At 64.0% G+C, this 25,070-nt stretch overlaps 1 protein-coding gene across 1 annotated transcript; it reads right to left on the bottom strand.

Annotated features, from left to right (window-relative positions):
- Positions 1-25: 25 nt before the first annotated feature.
- Positions 26-24,482, bottom strand: GFRA2 (GDNF family receptor alpha 2). The gene is made up of 9 exons (XM_026122404.2): positions 23,968-24,482; positions 18,705-19,019; positions 15,121-15,204; positions 11,484-11,832; positions 3,196-3,305; positions 2,974-3,114; positions 2,507-2,682; positions 1,491-1,544; positions 26-1,376 (listed from the first exon to the last, which is right to left on the bottom strand). The coding sequence occupies exons 1-9, from the start codon at positions 24,005-24,007 to the stop codon at positions 1,248-1,250; spliced, it is 1,398 nt and encodes a 465-aa protein (XP_025978189.2). The 5' UTR covers positions 24,008-24,482; the 3' UTR covers positions 26-1,247.
- Between the last annotated feature and the right edge of the window lie 588 nt (positions 24,483-25,070).

The following is a 25,070-nucleotide window of genomic DNA, read 5'->3' as shown; positions in this document are numbered from 1 at the left end:
AAAAAACCATTCAAGTAAAACTTGATGTTTTGTGTGACCCAAATTTTAATGTTGCATTTTGTTTTCAAGCGCTGTCAGGTGGCTGGGGGGAAAAAAACGCTAAGAAAAGGGGATGGTATTTTCAAAAACAAAGTGATTTCACATGAAAAAAGAAAAACCCAACCCTGTCACACAGAAATGCGTCGGCTCCTTTGAAATGTCTGCTCGCTTGTTTGTCTCCCCGAGCGAGTCGGGGAGCGCTCAACGGCTCGGCACGCTGCGGAGCCTGACCCAAATCCGTGCGTTTCGGCAGGCGACCGCGGCACCGGGCTCCCGAGCCACCCTGCCCGGCCTCGCCCCGAGGCATCGTTCCCCGGCCCCAGGGGTTTTGCTCCTCTGCAGTGTTTTTGCTTGGGTTTTTTTGCTTGGTTTTTTTTTTGTTCTCTGTTTATTTTTTCCATTATAGACATTATTAAAAAAAATAAACTTTACAATAATACATTTTTACTTGTTGTTGCCATTTGACCTTTTTTTTAAAAAAAAAGAAAAAAGGAAATAAAAAAGCCACACTGTATATGTATACGGTAATATATATACATACATATATGTAAGTATAGGTGAGTGCTATATACATACACTGTATATGTATGTATAAGAGAAAGGAAACGGAGAGAGCAACACAGAGGTTTCCAGCCGCAGACGGCCCCTTTTGTCCAACCCAAATCCAACCGGACGAAGGAAAACCCCCCCCCCCGCCCCTCCCTATGGAAACAGCAGGACCTTACGGCGTCCGAACACCGGTTTCTTTTCTCCTTGACTTCAAAATCGTCACCAACCACGGGAAAGGAAAAAATAATAGTAGCGATGCGAAGGGCGAAGGAGCGTCCCTGTCCGCGGGGGCCGCGTCCGCCCCCGTCCCCCCCTCCGCCTCCGCGCGCAGCTTCGGTCGCCTCCGAGCACTTTCGGCGCGGCGCGTGGGTCCGTCCCGAGCCTCGCACTCTCGCTGTAGAAGAGACCCCCAACGCGCCTCCGAAAAGAGGAAGAAAAGGACGGAAGAAGGAAAAAAAACGGAAAGAAAACCACCCAGAAGTTTCCCAGCGCCACGAGGGTCCTTGTGCCGGGCTCGGCGCCGCGGCCGGGAAGGCGAGCCGCCCCTGCGCTCTCCGCGCCTCGGGAAGCGGAGCCCGGCGGAGATGGGCCGGGAGCCCCGGCGTGCGGGGGGGGGGGGGGGGCAGCAGTGTCCGTGCCGCGTCCGCGTCCCCCGCGCTCTACGGCCCCAGCCTCGCCAGCAGCAGCGGGGCGGCCGGCAGCACCCAGCCCGGCGCGTGCCGCCCGCCGGCCGCCCTCTCCTCCACGAAGGTGCCCCGGTCGGGCGCGAGGTCCGTGGTCAGCCGGGTCTGCGGGAGAGGGGGGAGCCGCGCGTTAGGCACCGCCGGGGACGCTTTCGCCCCCCGAAACGCGGCACCGCGCTCCGGAGCGGCAGCCCGCGCCGGTGCCTCCGCCGCACTCACCTCGGAGTAGCACAGGCTCTGCTCCTTGGAGCTGTTGAGCTTCGGTCCGTGCTCCTGGGGAGGAAGAGCGGGAGGAAGGCTTAGGGCAGGCGCACCCCGAGGCTTCAGCAGCTTCGACCACCAAGTTTCCCCGAGGGCTTTTATCCGCCGCAGCGATGCCCCGGGGCCGGGACGGCGCCGGCTCCGGCTCCCAGCGAAGCGCAGCCCCGCTGCTCTCCCGGCGGAGCTTCCCCCGGGCAGCGAAGCCTGAGCCGCCGGGCGCTGCCACCGCAGCGAAACGTAAGAAAACACGTGTTTTCCGAGGTTCCCCCACCCGCATGGAAGGTGAACGGTTGTTTTTACTCCGAACCAGCCGCAGCCTGACCCCGGGGCCGCAGCAGGCGATGCCGAGCCGGGCGGCCGTGGGGAGCACCGGGCTCCGGGCAGGGGCTGCGGCAGCTCATCCCGCCCGGGTCCAGCGAGGACGAGCCTGGAGGGAGAGCGGGGCGGGAGAGCGGCCTCCGAGAGCAGCGCTTGCGGGGGAGGAAGAAGAGCAATAGCCAGAGCCGCTCCTCGTCCGGCCCCGAAAGGCCTCCGAGCGTGGGAGACGGGCACGGAAGCATCTGCAGCCTCTCGGAGCCAAGCGAGGTCGGGCCGCCAGGTTTGTTTCCATCTCGGCTCCCTTTCACTCCCCGCCGGCTCAAGCGGAGTGCAAGGGACGGGGACGCGGCGGGACGAAGCCCTTTCCCGCGGTGCAGCCCCGGAGCATCCCGCTGCTTTTCCCGCTGCGGCGAGCGGGGTCCCGGCTGCAGCACGCAGCCGAGCTGCTGGTTATCTCACAGAGCGGTAGCTAGAAGACAGATGTCATTACTTGGGCACGCTGCATCTCGCTAGAGGCTGCCCCGGGTGACGGTGCTGCCGGCCGCGTGCCGCAGGCGGAGCGGGCGCATCCCGCGCGGCTCAGAGAGCCTCTGCGTGCTTCCAGCCTCGAGATGCGGCCGGAGAGACCACGAAACCGCCGCCGCGCCGGGCCCTACCTGGACGGAGGTGCAGGTGGTGATGACGCTCGTGTCGTACATGGTGTTGCTGTCGTTGATGTCGTCGGGCAAGGCCGGGCTCTTCTCCAGCCTGGGCGGCGCGGTGACGGGCGGCGAGGGGTTCTTCACGGAGGGGCTCACGTCCGAGCCGTTGCCGAAGGCCTGGATGGCGTTTCCTGGCCGGGGGGGAGAAAATTATTCGGGGCTTGCCGTAACGCCAGGGCTTTCGCCGGGGTCGCCCGCTCCTCGGCACCCGGGGGACGGAACAGCCGAGGGCTGCGGGTGCAAAACCAGCATCATCCCCCCCATCCCGGCACGAGATGATTAACTGAGCCGCTCGGCGCAGAGAGGTGCTGCTCCCCGCCGGGGGCCGGATGGCAAAGCCTTCCCATGAGTAAGCTGGATGACTCGTTAAGCTATTGGGATACAGAGGCTAACTGGTGTGCCGTGGCCGGCGGGAGCCTTACGGAGGCAGGGGTTCTCCGTGAAGTCGCGCAGGAACTTCTCGCACTCCTCCTCCAGGTTGCCGCTGCCCTTGCAGGAGCACCAGGGCGAGACGGTGATGCCGGCGGTGCTGGCGTCCACGTAGTTGGGCGTCACGTCGAAGCCTGCGCCGGGGAGGAGAGCGGCGGGGTGAGGCGGGGGGCGGGTGGGGGGGCGGCCCCCGGCACCGCCGCGGCGGCACTCACCGATGAGCCCGGCGTAGGAGCCCAGGCACGCCTGGAAGTTGTCCCCGGGGCAGCCGGTGGGGGCCTGCGGCGACGCTTGGCAGTTGGCGTGGAAGTCGGCCAGCCGCGACCTGGGGCCGGGAAACAAGAGCGAGAGGGGCCCGAGCTGGGGCGGCGGGTTGCGTTTGCCTCCTTCCGCGAAACGGAGAAACTCGGCGGGAGGAAAGCAGCAGAGTTTGGGGGAAAAAAAAAAAACAGACAGGGGAGGATAAATGGGAGCGCGAGCGGGGATCTAAATGAGATCTCACGGCGCGGGAGCTGCAGCCCGTTGTCCCCGGAGCCGGGCACGTCTCCGACACGGGAGCGCGGTCTGCCCGGGAGCACCGGCACACCGCGCTGCTCCTGGCACCGCTGCATGACTAAAATTTCACTGCTTGTTTTTATCTCCCCCTGAACCGTTGCAGCTCAGCGTGCAATTAAAATGCCAGAGGTTGAGGGCTGCATTTTGCTGCTTTTCAGCTGAAAAAGGAGAAAGGCAACGAAGCCGCACGGAGACGCCGGGAGCCGGCTGCCCTCCGCCTCCGGAGAAGCCGGGCCGGGAGGAGCCCGGGAAGAGGGGCACGAGGGGCAGCGGAGCCCCTTTCCAGGGCACATCGGCAACACGGCTGATGCAGCATCGAAATCACGGAAACCACATCACGGCACTGCATTACACGTTTTTGCACACAACGCTTTGGGGGGATTTCCTTGGGATGGGCGGGATCACATCCAGGGAAAGGTGAAGAAATAAGAGGGCCGCAGAAGGGCACGGGTGGATGGACAGATGGACCAGGCACACAGACGGATGGGTATCTGTTTTCCAGATTGACTCAGTCATTAAATGAATAGACACAAAGCTGAACTGTGGCCCGGGCTCCATCTCAATCACACGGAGGAATTGCTGCGATGTGGCCAAGCTGCCGACACGGCGGATGAGACCCGGCCTTTTGCAACAGAAAGTCTCCTAGGCTCCTTTTTTCACGCTTTATATAGGGAAAAAAAGCCATACTTCATTTTCTTTAGCTTCCTTTCCCTTCCTTGTTAATTAAATGTCATTTTTGTCCCACCAGTGATTGAATCACACAACAGCGCCAGCCTAAAGCCATAAGAATTGATGAAAATGAAGGGTAGAGACTTATTTTTTTAAATAGGAATGATTTGTTTTCAGAAGGTTTTGATCAAATTAGACGGAGAAACAAACGAAGCAGTGATGGAGTGAGGTAGCAGGGACCCGCAGTGATGCCCCACGTTTATCCAGGACTTTCCATCACAACGCATACGAGGTCCCAGGCTACCGAGGGCTTCGGCAAGCTGGAAACCTCCTCGCTGTTCTTTCTACCCTCCTTTGGCCACTTTCCAAGGCCGGTGGTGCCGGGCACGCTCGCTCCTGCCTGCCGGCGGTGCCGCTGAGATGACTTTCCGCTGGCAGCAGCTGCCTGACCCACTTGCAAGCTCCCGGCAGACGGCGGATTTCCAGGGCAAGGTCGGCCTCCTCTTCTGGGGCACCCGAGCGCCCGGGAGGGGACGACGGGGCTCACGTGCCACCTCGCTCCCAACGCCACCCGCTAACGAGAAGCAGCAATGCAGCCGGCTAATGAGCAGCGGTGCTGCAGGCAGCAGCCCGGCCCCAAGACCCAGGGCCCCCGGGACGGCATCGCCCCGGCACAGGCTGCGGAAAGCCCCAAATGCAGAAAAAAGGGGGTTTCACGGGCAGCTCTGCAGCCGAGCATCCGAGAGGCGGCTGCTCGCGGGGTGCCGGGGCCCCTCGGCCGGGCAGCAGCCCGGGGCGGCTCGCGGCAGCGCTTCGATGCCCCAGCAAAGCGGGCGGGAGGTGCGAGCAGCAGAGACGAGATGGGTTTTTCTTTGCACGTTACTCGCCAGCTCCCAGCTTCGCACCTCCCCGCGCCTGGCAGACGACGAGGGGGAGCGCGCCGGCCCCGCCGCGCTTCCCGGGGAGGCGATGGCACGGCAGGGTTTTCAGGAGGGGGGAAAACCACAATCCTTTTCTCTCCCCATGGAAAGTGTGAGACTGGGAGAAAACTATTCCCGCAGCGCGGAAAGCTCGGCAGCCCTCGGGAGGGAGGGAGGCAAATGCGGAGCTCCGTTTCCCTCTGCCCTCCCCGCGCAGGCAGGCATCTGCGCGCTCCTCCTCCTCCTCCTCCCTGCCGCGGGAGATGGACGAAGCTCCCGACGGTGTTTCCCTCTCCCCGAATCGGAGGCGAAGGCACGTCGAGTCTCCTAAGAGCAGCAAGTTCATCGCGGAGCGCCGTGCAAATCCGCCGCGCGGCTCCCCGGGGCCCCGCTCCTGGCTCGCAGCATCCTCCAAGGCAAGTGTTCTTCTTTTCATGCTACATGACAAGCCAGCTGGTAATCCTTCCCGAATATCCAAGCCAGATGTCACTCTTTCCGCTGCTTGCAAGGAGCTCGCCGGCACTGGGAGAGGCTCTCGCTGCCAGGAATAAACCTCCCTGGAACCGGCCCAGAGCTTCGCAGATCCCTGCTCTTAAGCGCCCGGGCGAACAGGAGACGGAGCCAAGTCCATAGCGGCGGAAACCGGCGGCACCGGTGCCAAGCGGCCGCTCCAGCAGCAGGTGGGCCCGGGCTCGGACCCGCAGCGCTGCTCGGGAAGAGCCGCACGGCCGCCGGGACGCGGCATGGGAGTCGGAGCGCAGCGCCCGCTGCCAGCCCAGCACCTTCCTGAGAGGTCTCCAGGAAAAGGAAAAAAAGGAAAAGGAGTAAAAGGGGATTAAGAAAAATACATCCCGTCCTGAGCCCAGCCAAGCGCTGGATTTCCAAGTCAGGGTTTGCCGAGCAGTTTCGCTTTGATGACGTCATCCAGAAGCTGCGCTCGGTGTCGGAGGGGCAGCCAGGACGGGCGGGAGGCACAGCGGAGCATTTTTTGATTGCTTTTTCGCTCGTTGCTTCATTGCAATTTCGAAGGCAGGAACTCCCCAGAACAGATGCAAGGTGCCTAATTGGGTGCTAATTGCTCCCATCACCGGGCACCGCGCGAAGTCCAAGCCAGCGCTGCTGATAACTCGGTACCATCAAAGCAAACGGCATCAGGCTCCTGAATATTTCATGCAGAAAACATCCAAGATGCGGAGATTACTCAAGACGTGTATTTTCACAGGCAATTTGCAGGGACCGAGGAAAAATGGCTTTAATAGACACGAGCGTCGGGAGGCGGCTGGGAAAGGCGCCTCCCCCCCGGCCCCCGCCGCGGATGCTCGAGGAGCTGCGACGACGGGCAAAGCTCAGCACGAGACGGAAACCCCAGCTCGCCGGGCATCCTCCTCCCACACACATGCTCTGCGGATGAGCGTTTCCAAAGCTGCGAGGTGCTGAGGTTAAAATATAGATATATAGCCTTAAATGACGAGAGCAGCGTGGCCAGGCATTGCGAAGCCGGGGCTCCCAGCGAGCACCCCCGGCCAGCGGGAGATTTATCTGAAAATGCAGTGGGGAAAAGAGACTGGAAGGCCAACCGGGGGCTGCTTTCTTCCCCCAAACTGCCCTCGCCCAGGAACGCGGGAAGGGAAAAGGCAAAAGGACAGAGAAACAGAGATGCAAAGGAGAAACCCCAAGCTAGATATCAAGAGCAGCAAGAGAAAGAAAACGAGGACAAAGAGACAACAGACCGACTGCTAAGTTAGGAGCCGTTAATGAGGAAGTTTAGTTATCCATATGTATTTTTAGGACGCTGCATTTTGATTCATCGTGGATAAGAGCAGTTGAAAGACTTTCTTATCCTCTCGTCTGTGCTCAGACCTATCATTACCGGGAAGAGAAGGGAAGAATTAAGCGCACGCATCATTTGATTTTAATTGAAGGACTGTTCTATTTCATTGAACTGCTAACTAAGCCAAACAAGAGATTGTGTTTACATAAGCAAACCCTGAGTCAGTATAGACTTGCTGTCACATTAAGTCAATACTTATGAAGGCTCTCTATTTAATTATTCAGTGCAGATTGACTTATTACTGTGTTAAGAGTGTGGTTAGCCTTGAGCAAGGTAGCCAGAGCCCCGTGCCCAGCTGCCTCGGCGGGCTGGTGCCGGCCCACGGCTCGTGCGCCTTCCCCTCTGCTTCCGCGGGAAGCAAAAGCCACCAAACCTTGCAGATTTGCAAGTTTTGGGCCGATCCGGAGGCTTTCCCTGCCTGCACAGCCGCCTCGAAATCCAGGGGCAATTTCTCCCTCTGCTCCCTGCTCTTCCCAGACGAGCGTGCGGACGGCTGAGCTGCTCCTCCGCGCCGCTCTCATTACGGGGCGTAATGAGAAAGCTGAGCCGCGGCGCTGCTGTTTATCAAGGCAACATCCACTACAAATGGCCCTTTGCCGGTGCTCGAAGGGTGCAAAGGCAAGGACGTGGGTTAAGCGAAAACAGGGTTTTGCTCCCATGTTTTGCGTTTAATCGCTACGGAGCCGGGAGGGACCTGCTCCCGGCCTCGCACACCCCTCGGCCACCCCAGCCTAGGAGCCCCGCTCCCTGTCCCAGCACCAAACGGGCCCGTTTTGGGCCAAGGATGCCTCCCCGCAACCCTCGGGTTTCGGGTGATGGAGCAAAGCTTCCCCTCCCCGCTGCCTTTCTCGTGCGCGGGCCACGCGCTAGCCAAAAAAGCTGGTCACCAGCCCGGGGTCCGCTCATGGGAAAGGGACGTCACCGATGCACGCAGAGATGCAGGGGACCACGGGGCCCAGCGAGCAGCTGGGCAAGAACTGCCCCCCCCCCCCCCCCAGCCACAAACACTGCCCGAAATACATGAAAAAGGGGGGAGAAAACTCAAGCAAATGAAACATTGCCCTGCCTTTGGGTGCTGAGGAACAGCAGCCAGCGGAGGCTGGGAAATTCTTCAGCACCAGCATCAGCGAAGCATATAAGAGCAGATTATTTGTGTTCCTGACTTGCTGATGCAAGATGAAAAATACAGCAAACTGCAGCTGCTGAAATCAGCTCTTTTCTCCCCTTTCCTTCCTTTTCCCCTTAGCTGAGGTTAGTGTTTTGCAAAAGGTTTTTATATTCTGGGAGCTAAAACCTGTCCGTTGCAATCAGACACAAAGCTCGGGGAGTTCGTCAGTCCTCTGTTGTGCCGGGAAAAGCTTCCCGGCATGAAAAGCTTCACAAATTGCACCGCTCTGTGCCTGATTGCTCCCCGGTCGCACGGCTGGGAGTTGCAGAAAGGGTCAGGGCTGGGGACAGCGAGTCTCTCGGGGGCTTTTTAAAGGCCTCAGAAACAGGGAGGAAGAGCAGGAGGGTTTCGAGCTACCAAGAGTCACCTTTCCTCCAGGCAGCCCCCTCCCCTCCCCAAACCTTCTGTCCAAGTGGTGTCAAAGAAATGCATTAGATAAGAAAAAAAGGCAATATGATATTACATCACGCAGTGTCTCCGTAGGGAATAGGCCGAGACCATTTAACCTCCTTCACCCATAGCCTGCCTGGGATTTCAGCGCAGGGAGCTGCTGCCAGGAGGCTGGAAAAACCCCGGCACGTCCCCGGGGCTCCTGCTCCGGCGGGGCGGAGGGGCAGAGGCTGGCGCTCGCGGCCCCCCGCGAGTTAACCCACCTCCCTCCGAAGCACTCCGAGTAGCTCTCTGCAGAGCTGCTTTCAGCTGTAATGAAAAACTGATGGCTTTTACCTCCCCAACTTTATGACTATTGATGGGGCAGCGGCTGGCATTTGACGGCCGCTTAATAGCCAGCCCCGCGCAGCCGGAGAGCGGCGGCAGAAAGCCATGAAAGCTCCCAGCGGTTGTTTTGCTTGCTGGACCTCGGTGGCAAGTCTTCAGCCAAGCAAAAGTAAATACATGAATTAACACCCCCCCCCCCCAGATCCTCTGCCTCTTTCCATTTGGGGGTGGGAGCAAAGCAAGCAGAAAACCAAGCAAGCTCCTTGCAGGAACGGCCCTTCATGAGCACAGCCACTTCTGTCCGGCGGCACCAACCTGCTCCCCATCCAGCATCTCCCGCTCTTCCCGGCTCTCCACCGCCCTTCGAGCCTCTCCCACCCAGCCGGCCGGGCGCACGGGGCAGGGAGCATCCTCCAGCTCCTCGCCGCCCTTTTGCCTCGATCTGTATCCGCCTGCACCCGCGGCGGCAAGGCCGCGGCAGAAACCCCCCCGTGGCGGGCTCTCCCGGCGCGGAGCCCCTCACCTTTCGTTAGGCGTCCAGCCGGGAGGCTTAATTACGCTCCCAGCCCGGTGCGGGAGCGTTATCTGCTCTGCTGTCACCGCTCAGCTGCTGATCTGCTTCCGAGCTCAATCGGCCTTGCCAGGCGCAGACACCGATAAGGGAGACGAGCGTCAGTCACGATGCCGGACGGATAAGCGCGGGCATCCCGCCGAGGGGCATCCCGCCGAGGGGCGGCTGAGGACAGACCGCCCGCTCTATTTATACCCCTTCCCAGCACCCAGAGCTGGGATTACAGCCTCAGCGGTGGCTTTCTGCCAATGCTTTGTTATGTATAAGTGCACGGGGCCTCGGAGACAAGGGAGAGGCCCTCGCCGTGACGGGCAGGCTGACGTGCCATCCTCCCGCAGAGCGAGCACGGAGCCGTGCAGCGAGAGGGGATGCCGCGTGTGCGGGCACCGGATCCGCAGCACGGCATCCGCGGAGCGGGACTCTGCACCAGGCCAGACCCCTCCGAAACACAGGGCACCTCGGAGCCTTGGAGCTGCCCGGACGTCGCAGCCCTGCGAAGCCCTGTGAAACCCCGCGGCGCCGGGCTTGGCTGGATGCAGAGGATCCATCACCTCCGGAGAACGACGCGCACGGACAGGAGGCTCCTCCAGGCAGAGCCGGAGGGAAGGACGGAGCAGCGGGCAGGGCAGCGATAAAGCTCATCTCTACGCGTATAGCGAAGTCCCTGCACACACGCAGGCTGCCTGCTGCAGGCTCTGCCGGGGCCATTGCCATCCCCAGCACCAGGGAGGAGAAAGTCAGACCCTCCTCGCGTGCACGGCAGCCTCAGCAAGGGAAAAACCTGGAAGATTTTTCCCGGGTGCTGGGCACCGCTCGCCTGCGGATAAGGCACCGCTTTCACATACTCCCGCAGCTGCAGCCGCCCCGCGACGGGAGGCATTGCCACCCCCGGCCTCCTCCGGGACACGCTGCTGCCGGGAGCCGTACTCCGAGCGCGGAGCAGCCGGGCGAGCGCACGTCCCTGCGCGGGGGCGGATGCCACACGCCCCCACCCTCCTGCCGCTCCACCTCCGCCAGGCGGAATTTCATTTCATGCTGGAATAGGCTTATAATTACCGCTCCGCGGCCTGGCAACACGCTGCTGACGCGGGTCAGTCCCCTCCGCGAGCCGGGGGCAGCCCCGGCACTCAGCGCACGAGCCAGCGTCGGGCCGCTGACGCAGAGGTGCTGCCATTAATTTGGCTGCAACTCAGCGCAGCTCTGGTATCTTTTATTCATAGATGTTGGCTTATTGTATTGCTTTTTGATAAAAAGCCACATTCCCACATCGCAAACACGCTCGCTCGCAGTGAGCGGAGGACCCGGAGCTGCTCTTTATTTATTTCGCCACCAGGCTCCGGGAACCTCCGTCACCTTGACGGCAGAGAGACCCTCCTCCTCGTAGGGAACAAATCCTTTATGAGGCTGATCCGGCCCCTGGAGGGTGACAGGGTTTTATTTTTTCTGCCATGTGAATAATGAGTTTCATAACGGAGCAAAAACCTGATCTCCCTTGACTTCGCACCGCCACGGGGAAAACGCTGCTTTCGCCAGCGATGAAGTCGCTGCTAGGGATGCTGCGCGCGCCGAGGGATGTCACCGCTGGCAGGGCCGCGATGCCCCTGGTGCCCTGGTTCCCCCAGGGCTCGCCGAGACCGGGCCGAGCCCATTCCCAGGTGGGGAGGGAGACGGCGGTGCTGCCCCGGGGACCCTGTGGCAGGTCCAGGGGAAAGGCCGCTTCCTCCGGGCAGGAACGCTATCGGCGGGCATCGCTCCCTTGCAGCCTCGGGGCAGCGGCAGCAAAGCAAGCGGCGCCCAGGGAAACGCAGCCGGCGATGCCAGCCCTTGGAAATCACACGGTCCTGGAAAAACCCACCGCTGCACCACTTTGTGCCGTACCAAACGCAGTCCTGGTACCAGGAGACCCGCGGCAGAGAGCACGCCGCGCCGGGGCAACTGGTATACCTCCGCTGGGGTCATGCAGCGAGAGGACCGCGACCCCGCCACGGAGCAGCCCCCAATCCCCCCCGCGACCCGCAGGTCTCCCCGCCGCGGAGAGACGCGCGGAGCGCCCGGCGCCGCGCAGCCCTTACCGGCAGAGGTGGTCCGTCCGGCACATGCCGCGCAGGTCCAGGCAGTTGGGTTTCTCCTTGTCCTCGTAGGAGCAGGAGGGGACGATGGTCTGGCGCCGGCGCTCGGCGCAGGCCTGGTCCTTGCAGGAGCAGAAGAGCAGGCGGTAGGTGTACTCGCTGGGCACGCGGTCGAAGAACTGCCGCAGCGCCTTGTGGCACTTGCGGCGGCTGCAGTGCTCGGCCGCCGAGACCTCCTTGCTGCAGGTGGAGATGTAGCCGGAGCGCAGCCGCTTGCAGTTGTCGTTCAGGTTGCAGGCTTTGGCCGCGTCGAGGCAGTGGTTGCTTTTGGAGTTGGCGGTGGGGTCCGTTCCTGCCGGGGAGCGGGCGGAGAAGGGGTGAGCGCCGGCCGGGGGCCATTAATTTATGCCATGAATTTGCAATATTTTTCCTAGTCAATTATTCAAGGAATAATTATTAATTATTCAGCCCGATGCAAAGCGGAATAATGTGTTGTGCTGCGCGGGGCCGCCGCATCGCCTCCCGGGGCTCCCCGGAAAGCAGGTCACCGCGGAGCATCCCGGTGCCGGGATGGGGGATGCTCCCGGCAGCCTCTCCTTGCCCTGAGCCATGGATCCCAGCGCCCACGCCGGGAATCCCGGCCATCGGCACACACCACACGTGGGCAAACGGACCAAACTGCTGCACGGGAACAAGCACCGATTTTTTTTCTTTTTTTTGTCAAAATGATGAATTGCCCTTGGCAAGCCAGGTGCTATTTTAAAAGTCACCTGATTGCACCAGTAATTTCTTCCCTAATTTCCTCTCCTCTGCAACCCCAACCAATTTCTCGGATTCTTCCACTGTTCCCTGGTTTCCCCTGGCAAAGACAAATGGGGGCAGGGAGGAGGGTTTCCTCACAGAAATAGTCGCCGGCCCCGGTAATCAGCAAACGGCAAGCAGCTGCGTGCGGGAGCATCGTCCCCTCCTCGCTTTGCCATCCTGAACCACCTGCGGGAAGGTGCCCCCGGCCCGGCTCCCCCCGGCCCCGCAAGGGAAGGGGGTCTGGGGCACCGCGGACCACCAGCCCCCTCCGTGCCACTCTGTCCCGGTGCGCGAGCCCCCGGCAGCACCGCGGGACCGGCCCCACGGCCGCCGGAGCAGAGCCGCTCGGAGGAAGCCCTCTAAATGCCAGACGTGTCATCCGCGTGATTAATGCACCACGTGGAGATCTGCCACGGCAGCAGGGACGGGGCGCTCGATAAGACATACGTAAAGTGAATACTTCTTATGATATATGATTTATAAGTAGATCTGTCTTGAAAAATAGTGCAAGAAGGTCATTTGAGCTAAAAGAGATGTTTGAGTTAAAGGATGATGGGAGCGCTAAGGCACGCCGAGCCGGGGGAAGAAACCCTGCTCCCTGCTCCTCATGCGAATGCAGCACGAGCCTGCCGGGATCGGTGCCGCGAGGGCGGAGGCGGAGGGGAAGACAAGTCCTTTGGGGACCCGCAGCTCCTTGTCCACCCGGTCCGCCGACGGGACAGGCAGCAGCTGCCTTCCCCCTGCCTCGGTGGGACCGCAGTGTCCCTGCAGCCACGGGCTGAGCACCGAGGCAGCTCATCACTCCAATGGCAGAGGAATAAAAGGGGAAAAATGCGTTTTGGGCAGGTCACGGCTCTCCTGCTGCCTTGTCCAGCCGCTGCTCCTGCCCGTGCCCCGCGGTGGCTGGCGGCAGCTCGGTGTGCCCGCGGGAGCGCGGCTCTGCAAAGCGCCGGCTTACTGCCTAATCCTCGCGAGCCTCCGCGCCCGCCCTGCCCGAGACCTGCGGGGACCCGGCTGCATCTTAATAGAGCCGCCGCTCGGAAGCGCAGGGCTGCTGGGGAGCTCATTAATAAAGCGCAGGCATGAAAATTTCATGAGGCGAGAAAGAACCGGGGCCGAGGAGCCGGGGCATCTCGAGCGAGCGCCGGGGGACGGACGCGGCAGGACCGGCTGTCCCTCGCGGTGTGGCACGGGGACAGGGATGGCCGGGGGCAGGCGCGGGGCGGCGAGGATGCACATGGCAGCTCCGCGGTGCCCCGGGCAAAGGGGGCTGGTTTGGCAGCAGGGCGGAGAGGGGACGGAGCCGGCAGAGCCGCGCGGCTCCGGCACGTGCCGGGCACCCGGGAGAGGCTCCAGCTCAGCCCCCGGACTGGCCCGGCTGCTCCGGGCTCGGCCCGAAACGCGGGGGACCGGCGCGCTTGCTGCCGGCACTGCCAGCTGCCCTGGGCTCGCAATCGGAGCCCGGCGCACACGCGGGTGCATCGCCTCCCCCCTCGCTTACGCGGCCCCTTTTTCTGGAAAGGTAATGTAATCCCTCTGCTATGCCCACAGGCAATTAACGGCGCTCCGGCTCAGCCTCGTTATCGAGAAACAACGGTAACAGCTCATGTGCTTTGGGCTCGGGGTTGGGAGGGGGCTCCCGGGGGGGCTCGCTGCCCGCGCTCCCGTCACGCTCGCTGGAGCCGCCCGGGCACCGGCGGAGAAGGGCAGCGGCAGGGGTGCAAAAAGCAGCGCCGGCGCCGCCGGAGCCGAGCAGCAAGTCGCAGTGCCGCGAGGCGGCGAGGGGAACCAAAGGACCCCCCAAAACCAGGCAGCGCCGGGCGGCTTTCGGGGAACGGGTTAAGAGGAGGAAGAGCGGGAAGAAGGCAAGGCACTGCCTGACCTAATTTGGATCAGTGGAGGGAGGAGAGGGACAGCAGCACTGAGGGTTGTCATGGAAATAGATGGCAAAAAAGAGTTGCTGTCGGACCGCGGTGGAGTTCGGGCCCCGGAGGAGGAGGAGGTCGAGGCAGCGATGCTCCGAACGGCCGCGGGGCCGTGCCGCTATCCCACCTCCCGGGGCGCAGCCCACGCACCTATTGCCCACGACTTTCTCTGCCGGTTTCTGCTCCCATCCCCAGAGTCCCGCTGCCTGGGCACGGACACGGGCACGGGCACGCCGGCCCTGCGTCCCCGCTTGCCCCGGTCCCCAGCTGCAGCGCGGGCTGCATCGAAGCGTCTTCCTTCGCTTAATGGAGGTGACACTCGGCTGGGCAAGGCAACGCGGCTGCCGTGTCAGCAAGACAAACGAGGGAATTACAAGCTCTCCAGCCCACTTTATCAAATCGTTATTTTCCCGTGTCTGGAGGCAGCTGAGTCCAAAAGGGAAAAACCTAAACCACAACCTGGGGAAAACGACTGCAGCCCGGGGAAGAGCCTGCTGCCTGCAGCGCTGCTGTGTCGGGGGCTCCCAGCATGCGCCAGCCCCGGCCCGGCTCCTCTGCTCCCCACCGCCCTCCTGGAGGGCCTGATCCCTCCGGGATGGCCTGAAACAGGGAGGATCTGTCCCAAAGTCCTGCTTTGCCAACCCGTCCCCAAAATCGCTCCCCATCGCCCCGCTTCGGCAGCCCGCCGGAGGAGGCAGGGTGCTGCCAGGGCAGGATGCTCGAGGCATCATGTCCAAGAGACGGGAGAGGAAACGGGCGGAAGAGATTTAAAGGGGGCCGAAGCGGAGCTGGGGGGCAGGAGCAGGCTGCGGGGGTGGGAGACGCAGGTTGCACTCCCAGCGAGCTCCGGAGCAGCTTTATATTCACAGGCGGGTGAAGATAAACCGGCGGAAGCATGTTGCTTTTATTACCTGAGAAAATTGAAGCAAGTCTGAATATATCAGAGAGACGAGAGGTGACCGGCTCATAGGGGGAAGCTTCATAAAATTCTTCTCCTAGTGGGAGGAAAGAAAGAGAAGGGAAGAAAAAGCAAATTAAAAGACCACAGCAAATAACCGCAGCCCCCACAGAGGCTTCGGCTCCCTCCTCGAGCTGGTCCGGGGACGGCCGATCCCAGGTCCCCGTCCCTCTCCATCCCCTCCCTCGCGGCCCCAGGCTGCTGCGGCCAGGATACCCGCGACCCCCCCGCATGGGAATTTCCAATTCAGGAATTGAAAAATGATACAGGCTTTTAAACCATATCCTGCAAAGAAAAAAAGAGAGGAAAAAAAAGAAAAAAAGCCCATTTCTGAGCAGCTCGGGTTTCGTTCTTGCTGGCTGGGAGGTTTTCGAGCTTTCCTCCGCACGGCTGACTCAGTGCAAGCCGGGCTGGCAGCCCGCGAGGGCAGGTTCGTGCTGGCTCGCTGACGTCTGGATCCTTCCACTAACTCAGCTTGTTTGAGTTGGACTTGGCACGGGCTGCGCTCAAACTGGCTTCTAATAGTTTGGTGGATTTAGATTCAAAAGGTCAATGTTTTGTGGATGCTGCCGGAGAGCTCGGGCCAGCTGCAAGCTGAAAGTTTCAGGGTCTTGACTCAACCCTGGATTTTTTCTTTTTTTTTTTTTTTTTTTGGTGTGAGGAAAGGCTCTGCTTAAAAGAGCACGGTAAAAATCGCTTTCTGCCCTGTTCTGCCTCTGATGCACTTTGGAAAAACAGCACTATTTCCATGATCATTCCCGTGACGTGGAGGAACGCAGGCCTGGCTGGATGGCCTCGCCGTGTTAGCGTCACGGCACTCCCGCTACGACGGGGTCTGCCCGCCGCGCTGCCCCGGGGTATCGGGCTGCCCCGGGCGAGGGGGCTCCCGCGCCCGCCGCCGCGTCCCCAGCGCGAGGAAGGGGCTGGAGCCGGGACAGCGGAGGAGGCTGCGCGCCGCGGCCCTGCAGCCCGCTACCCCGCTCTGGCCCACATTTGCTCTACCAAGATATTATTAGCCCAAGGCAGCAGCATTTATCCCTGGTAATTAAGGAGCCACTTGAAGCCTTGTGCTGGAAAACAAGCTCATTAAGAGGCGGGGAGCAGTGAGGGAGCGCTTGCTCCAGCCCCAGCTGCTCCTCAGCACCGTTCCCTGGAAATTTGGAAGTGCGGAGCCTGAGCGGTCCCCACGACCGGGCCTGGCCAGGGACCCCCCAGCTGGGCACGGGATTCAGCTGTCTCTAACAGCTTTAAAAACGGGGAGCAATGGGATTTCTAGGAGAAAAGGGATGAGGGATCTCTGGAGCAGCCTCTCCTCCGCCCAGTGGCACTGCCGAGGCCACGGGATCTCCAGCCGGGGACACGGGGGCTCCCAGCCCGGTCTGCGGCAGCCCTTTCGCCGGGGCGTCGGGGGTCTCCGGCCCTGGCTGGGGCAGGAGATCTCGGAGGTGGGAATAGCTGGTGGCACCAGAGGCAACGTTACGTGGGAGCAGCGGCAGGGCCGGGGGCTGCCTGCCCGTGCCGGTCGCGGGGAAGGAAATACGCTCCGGGCAGCTTGCAAAGTTCCCTTTCAAGCCAGCCCCATTTGCCTTGCCGGGTTTCCTAATGCTCTGATGACAAATAGCACCTTTATTAAAGTGCATTTAGGAAACACTGTAACCTCCCGGTATATTGCTTTGCCGATGCAATAAATAATTAAATACTAGCTGAACCCTGCTGCTGGCTAGGAAAATTACCGAGCATTAAAAGGGCAGTGGACTTTTCTTGAGCTAGCTGAGATGCAATTAACCTCCAGGAGCAGCACTGGAGTGAAAGCAGCCCTCCCTAATGGCCGGGACCGCCTGGCTCCCGCAGCCGAGGGGCTGGACGGAGGGCAGCCGGGGCGGCCGGGCTCCGGATCCTTACTGCGGGGTAGGGCAGGCTACACCTCGGGCTCCTCGCAGCTCTTATGCTGTGAACCACAGCATCTCCCCTAAGCTTCTCCCTCTCCTTCAGACCAGGTAAATTCACTCCTCTTCCCACCACCTCCTCCTCCTCCTCTTCCTCCCAGTATGGGTCCTGGAGTCCCCAGCAGGCAGTAAAGCTTCCCTCATTCATGTTTGCAGAGCCCTTTGAAATCGCTGAATGAAGGCTGCTAACGAGGGGCCAAGAGCAATTAAGCAGCGAGTCCTGCCCTGGGCTGGTTTTCCGGCTGGCTAGCCGGGGAGCCGACCCAGATTTGGGGGCGATTCCTGCGGGTCGCCCCCGGGCAGTGCACCGGGCAGCTCCACGCGCGTCCAGCCACCGGCAGACCCACCGCAGCCTTCCCCCCGCTTTAGCCCGAGCTGGCACGGGAGGTCAGGGACCCGCGTCCGCCGCGGAGCCGCCTCTGCCCTCGTGCCGGGGATGGAGGCTCCGCAGCGGAGCTGTGAAATGAACTGCAGCCCCAGCCTCCCGCTAAAGGAGCTGGCTTTAAGCCAGGGCCATGGAAGAGCAGAGCAGCAGGCACTGCTAAGGGCCCAAATCGACGCTTGAAATGGAGCCAAGCTGCCAACGCTCTTGGTGCCAGCGGCGGTCGCAGGCCTGGCCCAGCGATGCGCCTGCAGAGGGGCAGAGATGGACCCGCCGCCTCCCCAGCACCAGATGATCCTGCCTTCAAGAACAGACCAGCCCAGGCTGGCAAAATCCAATTGCAATTACTGACACTGCTCCAGCCTCTGATTTACTCCTTCACCAGCCTGCAATCACTCCGTCCCACCCTCGCGTCAGGGTTCTGCAAGCCGAGGTCCCACCGAGCCGCCCCTGCCGCCCCCGGCCCACCGGCCCCAGCAGAGGAAGGGCCGGGACGGCCCCTGCAGCACCTAAGGCTCCCACAGTCTCCCAGCTCCCTTCCTGAGCTGCTGCAGAGACCTCGGTACCGGATTTGGGACCACCAGAAGCACCAGGCCCAGGGCCAGGGCTGGATGCCCTCGAAAGCACCCTCCTGTCCTCATTCTCTGTTGATCTCAGAGCACTTTAGTGCCTCTAAAACGGGAAGAGGAGAGAAGGGACTTGCCCAAAACCACAGGAAAAAGCCCCTTTTTCCTCTAGCATTAGTGACACATGAGGACCTGGAGCAGCTGCCCTTGTTTCAAAGCAGCTGCAGAGATGTCCCCCCTCTTCCCAGCCTTTCCTTTCCCACCGGAGTGGGAAACAGCCTGCAAACATGGGAATGACACCCCTGCGACCCGCGGTCCCCGGGGAGCCGGCTCCCAGCCCGCAGCTGCGCACGCCGCTGGGATCAGCGCACAGGACGCGGGCGCTGCACGGGGCGGGAGCGCGGGGCAGCCCTCCGAGACGAGCTGCACGCGAGCTCGCAGCCCGCACGCCGCTCCGGGCCCTCGGTGCGGGGGCACGGCTCCCCCAGGACAAGGCTGTGCCGGCCGCTTTCCCGTGGGGCGTGCATGCAACGCGTGGGGCTGCCGGGCAGAGCCAGACCGCCCTGCCGCCGGCATCCTCCGTCCCCGCGGCCACCCCGCCGCAGCCCCGCGGACCGGCCGGCCGCGCCGCCCCACGCCGTACCTTCGGTCAGCCCCAGGTGTATGCTCCAGTAGATCTGAAGGCACTGAAGCTCCTTCTTCATGCCCCGCTTGCAGCGGCAGTCGTAGAGCGGGCTCCCCTGCAGCACCTCGAGGGCCGCCTGGCACTCCTTGTTGGCCAGCATGGTGTTCCTGTCGCGGCCGGCCAGGCACTGCCGCAGCGTGCGGTAGCGGGAGCTGCAGCTGGGCTCGGCGGCGCACAGCTCGTTGGCCCGCGCGCAGTCCACGGGCGCCCGCCAGCCCGGCGGCTCCGGGCCCGGCAGCGAGGACGGGCCCGCCCGGCAGCGGAGCAGCTCATCTGCACCGGGGCAGGGGAAGGGGGACAAGGGCAGAGAGCGGTGAGGCCGGGCAGGGCGGACCCGTGCCCCGCGACCAAGCAACCCGCTACCTCCCGCCCCGGGGCCCCGTGTGCAGAATCGCGGGCCGGACCGTGCCTGCGGCTGCAGACGCTGGTGAATCCCTCGGCCCCTCGGCTGCACCGCCGAGCGCACGTCGCAGCCACCCCAGGCTGCCCCGGCGGCCGAGAGCCTCCTCCCACCGCTCCTGGGGCAGCGGCTCTTGACGGGGGCGGAAAGATGGCTAAACTCAGCTGGTGGCCTGAAAAAGCCACAGCGATGCCACAGGGCAGCCCAGCTCCTCCGTCACCCGCGGGACGCCCGCCCGGGAGGACGCCTCGTGCCACCGCCGCCGCCGCGATCCCCCGCGGAGCAGAGGACGGTGCAGGGTTAACGAGCGGCCTCGGCTCCCGGGGTCACGTGCTGACACGGGACTCTACGTTTCTTATTAAAACCAAACACGCCAATAAACAAGCCCAGCATGTTTCCAGCGCTGGTGCTTGGGGAGAAGAGCTTCCACACGTGACCTCTCACGACTCAAGGAAAAGAGGCGGCCAGCCCAAACTCCCGCTGCGCGCTGCTGTTCTGTTTTCATTTTGTATCTCCTCATTTTCAGGCCCACCACAGGATTTTTTAGGGCATCTGACTCATGGTTTTTAGCGCTTGAGCTTGGCCAGGCTGCGGATTGGATGCAGCTCGGTACACACTCTTCCCCCAGCTCTCTTCTTGCATGCCTCCAGGCCAGCCCCCCCTTGAGCTCGCCCCGCGCCCGCCGTGCACGGCCGCCGCCTTCCCGCACCCTCTCCTCGCACCCCGCCTTGGCAGCCGCTCCATCCCTCCGCTTCCCAGCAGGCACTGCCGCGCTCTCACTTTCTCTCTATCCTTTCAGCATTTTCTTTTGCTTTCCGAAACAGCTTCTCGCCAAGTCGGACTGCAGGCAAGGCCGCTGCCCCGTCCCGTCACCGGGCGCAGGGGCAGGGACGGGCTGCGCGTGCCCCGCCGAGCCCCCCATCCCGGGGAAGCCCCCAGAAGAGGGGCGCAGAGCGGGCCCCACGGCACGTCCCCGGGATGCTCCGCTCCCGCCGCCCCGGAGGGCGAGGGACGGGGATGGCAGCTCCCGCTTCCGCGTGCATCCCCGCGCCCGCCCGCCCGCGCGGGGGGCCAGGACGAGCGGTTGCCCCCCGCCGCGCTGCCGCCCGTGCCGCGAGAAGCGCTTCCCACGTCCGTCCCCATCCCCGTCCCCGTCGCCGTCGCCGTCCGCTCCGCTGCGCCATGCCAAGCGCCAGACCGGCGATGTCAGCCTGGCCGAGGCCGCCGGCACCGTCCCGCTTCCCCGCCGCGGCCACTCGGCTGGGTACGGCAGGGCGACAGTGACACCTAGAGGCATGTGACACCGGCCACCCCCGTCCCCTCCACCACGCCGGGTGCCACCGGGCCCCGGGGCCGCTTCGCCCCGGCCACCTGCCTCCGTCCTGCACGGCCCGGCCCGGGGCTGGCCCCCACCCCACGGGCCAGCGCCCGCCTCGCCGGGAGGGACACGCCGGGTGCGTGGGGGAGGCGAGGGGACGCTCCGGGGGCGCCCGGCCTCAGCGACCTGGGTGCAGACACATCCACCGCTTGCATCCGGGCCGGGGAGTAGATCCTGCCCTCCCGGTTTTCAGCCGATGCCCCCAAACAAACAGAGAGGTCTGAGGGGTGTCCAGATAACCGGGACCAGGCGCAGAGCCCCTCCGCCCACGTTACATCCAATTTTGGGCCGCGAGCTCCCTGGCGAAGGCCCTTTCAGGATTATATTCCACACGGGAGGCAGCAGGATCCACGAAGGGTGCAGGCACGCTCCTCACAGCCTGGACGCACAGGAGACACGGGGGCCCCAGGGTGGAAACGAAGCTCTTCACCAGGAGGTGGATTAAGTTTTGGGGTAGAAAGGAAGAGCATCCACAGCTCCCCAGCATCCCACGTCTCCTCCGTCCTCGTTGAGCCTGGCAGCAGATCCCTTCGCGTGATAGTCCCAAGCCTGGGCAGACCCAGATCTCAGCTCCAGTTTTGCCTTCTCCGGGTGATGCCGGGAAGCCTCTTTGCACATCCTTCCCAAACGGCACAGGGAGGCTGGAGCCTGCGGAGCAGCATCCTCGCGCAGGGCGCCGGCGTCCCCGCAGCACGGCAGGCGCTCGGGCCAGGGCGGGATGCGCAACGGTAAATCCAGCCACCGGAGCCCAGGCGCAGCCCCGGCCTCCAGCACCGGGCTTGGGCACGGCCGCCGCCGCCTCCCTTCCCGGGCTCAGCGCGGCGCAGGGCGGATCCTGGCCCTTCCGCGGTCGCAGCCCGCCCAGTCCCCCGCATGCAGGAGGCACTCAGCCCCACGCAGGGGTCTTGCCGGGACCCTCCTCTCCTCTGGGCCACGGAGCCGGGCAACGCGCCCCAGAGCCCCTGGCAGAGGTGCAAGGCGGGGAGTTTGGACGGGGGGGCAGGCTGGGATGTTTTTCCTCTACCCGAAGAAATTGCCTCGCAAGCGCACACTCCCTGAACTCCTATCAATAAAACATCTGCAGAGAATTTAAACCTAATCCCCAGCAGTCCCCGGGGTGTCAAGCACAGCCAGGATTTGCAGACAGATGCACAAGCTGCTGACAATCCGCCAGCGAACAACGCGATGGCCCGCTTTGCTCTCGCTCCCGCGGCTCCCCGCAGCAGCGCCAGGCTCTGTCGCCTCTTCTCTTTGCTAGCGGTAATATACGCTTCCTTCTGCTGGTCCTGCCAGAGACCTCTGGACACTGGCGGCTTTAGCAGTAAATATTTATCCTCACAGCTCGCCTCAAAAGCATTGCTCAGGCCCATGCAGCCTCCCAGCCTCGCCTCTGCGGTAGCGGTTGCTTTATCCCAACCAAAAGGGCTTTTTTGGCTCCTCGGGAAGAAGAGCCCAGGCTGGGAGAGCTGGGCCGCCTCAGCGGCCGCGCGAGGGGCCCTGGCTCAGGAAGCACCGGGAGGAGGTTGTCCAGGACCCCATCCCCGAAGGCCCGGCGAGGGGTGAGCGCTCCTGGCAGTGACGGCTCAGCGCTTGGCAGCTCCTCTCGCGGGGGGAGCAGCCCCTGCCTGGATCCCGCACGCCCTCCCGGGCAGCCCTGGAGGCGCAGGGCGAAGCAGCGCCGGAGGCTCCTGCTTTCATGCGCCCTCCTCTACCCGGGCGAACGGGCCGCGGCTCGGCTTCCCGGGGTGGAGCATCCCGCCGGTCCCTGTCCTCGCAGCCTGGCTGGGAGAGGTCCCCCAGCGAGGCAGAGGCGTCAGGAAGGCAGGGCTGGCGGTTCCCCGGCTGCTGCGGGTCGGGGACAAGGACGATGCCCCGAGGAGGGGCCCAGCGCCCGGGGGGCAGGCCCACACCCCACGGAGCGGCTGGCGAGGGAGCCTCGCCGGCGCCGGGGGCTGCTCGTCCCTTGGAGGCTGCCGTCACTGCCCAGCGGGATGCCCAACCCCCCCCTCCCCCCCCCCCCCCCCCCCCCCCCCCCCGTGCAGCAGCCTCCTGCCCGGGAACAGCCGCCCCGCTGCCTGCCTCCCCCAGGACACTCCCTCCCTTGCAAGCAAGCTTAAAGCGCAGGCAGGGTTGTGCTCGGGAGCGACGGAGAGGAAGAGCATTTCATCATCCCCCTCACCCAGGGACCGGCTGAGCATGCTGCGCACGGGGGGGTCCTCTGCCGGCCCCCACCCCGGCTCTGCCAACGCAGTCCCCGCACCGCTCGACGCCCCGGGGGGGGGATTTGCTCTCCCAACCTCCCGGTCTCCCCAGCCGAGCCCTGTGCCTTCCCTCCCGTCCTCGCAGCCCGGGCTGCGCGCCTCGCGCCGAGGCGAGCTCAGCGGAGTTTCTCCCGGGCACTCGCTGCTGCAGTGTGCTCCGGCTCGCACGCTCGCACGCTCGCACGCACATGCACGCACACGCACACGAGAGCCGGCGAGACGCGGGCGCTGCTGTCACCGCGCCTGGAACATGCCATGGCACATGACCGAGGCAGAGTCATACGTGTCCCGAGGAGCGCTGCCTGCCTTGCAGGAGGAAAAAAGGGACCTTCCTCCTTCGCTTGCTCTTCACCCCACATCCACCACAATCTCTGACTTCTCTCCTTCCCCCCGTTTCTGCCGCACCTTCCCCGTCTCTGTAGCAGGCTGCCCTAGAAATGCTCAGCTTTCTTCCCGGCAGAGACACGCTCCTAAATAACTCACACATGATCTCAAGCAGCATGCACTGGAATTGCAACAGAGGGGACAGCAATTCCCTGCACACACACACGCAATTAGCTCAACTTTCTGAACCGATTCTCCATGCCGAGCCACGAGCAGGAGCGGGGGAGCCGGGAGCCACAGCAGCCACGGACGGAGGGTGCCGGGAGTCGCGGGGGGAGCGAACCAGGGGTGACAGCCTCCGAAACGCACACCCACGCAGGCGGACACGGAGAGGGGGATCAAAGACACACAGGGCTTTTCTGCCACAGGATGGAGGCTGCTCCCTGCGTGCACCCTTGGACAGCGATGTGGCCCGGCAGAGCAGTCACCCCGGCATGCTGCCGTCCCCGCCACTGGCCTGTCCGTGCGGTGCCATGGGGGGGGCTTCCCGGGGGGGCGGCTGGGGTTTTTCCCCTCATCTTAAATTTGATAAAGGAAAGGTAAATAAAGTTGCCCCTAGTTAAAATCCTGGCTTACGTTGCCTCGCCTTATCCCTCTCCCGATCCAGAAGGAGAGCCCGGCTGCCCGGAGCACAACAGCCGCCTCGGAGGAGCGCGGCTCGCTCTCTCCAGCCCGCACAGCCCCGTCGCCGCCCGGGCACGGGGAAGGACGTGTCCCCTCTCCTCCGTCCCCGTCCTCTGCCTCGGGGCGACCACCGCCGCCTGCCCCCACCGCGGGCACCCCGCCCGGGCCACTCACCTACAAAGAGGACGATGCAGAAGGCGTTTGCCAAGATCATGTTAGTAAATCCAAGAGTTCCTCCACGTGCGTAAAAACCAGAAAGATAAAAGGCGTGGCGGGGGGTGGGGGAGGTGGAAAAAAGCCCCCCCAAAAAACCCAGGGCCGCCAGGTAGATCCCAAATCCGGGCGAGGAGGCCGGCGGTCCGCGGCGCGCTGCGGAAGAGAGAGGTGTGTGCGCTCCGCCCGGCGCGGAGCCGCGGCCGTCAGCCGCTGCGCCGGGCACCGCGCCCCGCCGCCTGCCGCCGCATCCCCGCGGCCCAGCGCGCCCCGGGCTCCGGGGGCTCCGCGCTCCGGGGGCTCCGCGCTCCGGGCTCCGCACTCCGCGCACCGGGAGCGCCGCGCTCCGGGGGCTTCGCGCACCGGGAGCTCCGCGCTCCGCGCACCGGGCTCCGGGAGCTCCGCGCTGCGCCCGGCTGCCGGCGGCTGTGCCGAGCGGGGCTGCGCGCCCGCCTCTGGCTGCCGGCGGGGGGGCGCGGCGAGGGGCGGCCGCGCTCCGCCGAGCCCCGGCGGCAGCGGAGGGGGCAGAGCCGCCGGTGCCGCCCGTCCCCTCCCCGGCCCGGCCCTCCGCGCGCCTCTCCGCCCCTCCGGGGGGCCGCGGCTCCGCGCAGCGCGGAGGGCAGCGTCGCCGCGGACGCCCTTCCGCCGCCCTTCCTGCCGGGCCGCGCGGGGGAGGCGGCGGGGCCGGGCCCGGGGCTCCGGGAGGCGGCGGCGGGGCCGGGCCCGGGGTCCCGGCGCGCTGCAAGCCGGGGGGGTGCGGGAGCCCTTCCGAGCACCCCCGTCCCTCCATCCCTCCCTCCCTCCATCCACCCCCGTCCCTCCATCCCTGCCTCCATCCCTCCGCCCGCCCCCGTGCGCAGCGGGACCTGCCTGCGCCCCCCCCGCGGTGCCCTGCTGCGGCCGGGCAGAGCCAAAGGCGAGACCCCCCCGGGCGCCCGGGACCGGCCCCGGCCCTGGACGCGGGCATGGGGCAGGGGGGAGCGGCGCGGGTGCGCGGGGCTCGGGGCCGTGGCCCCCCCGGCACCGGCTCGGAGAGCTGCGAGAGGCCCCTCCGGGGAGGGAGG

The sequence above is a fragment of the Dromaius novaehollandiae genome, chromosome 26 (genome assembly GCF_036370855.1).
Source record: "Dromaius novaehollandiae isolate bDroNov1 chromosome 26, bDroNov1.hap1, whole genome shotgun sequence".
NCBI lineage: Eukaryota > Metazoa > Chordata > Aves > Casuariiformes > Dromaiidae > Dromaius > Dromaius novaehollandiae.
Note: the sequence above shows the minus strand (reverse complement) of the source record. Positions and strands in the feature narration are given on the sequence as shown.

Coding starts and splice junctions, on each gene's coding strand:
- GFRA2 (XM_026122404.2), bottom strand. CDS start 24,007: ATGATCTTGGCAAACGCCTTCTGCATCGTCCTCTTTGTAG. Junction 2,683..2,973: donor CACGGAGAACCCCTGCCTCC/GTAAGGCTCCCG, acceptor CCCCCCGGCCAG/GAAACGCCATCCAGGCCTTC. Junction 1,545..2,506: donor CCACCTGCACCTCCGTCCAG/GTAGGGCCCGGC, acceptor CTTCCTCCCCAG/GAGCACGGACCGAAGCTCAA.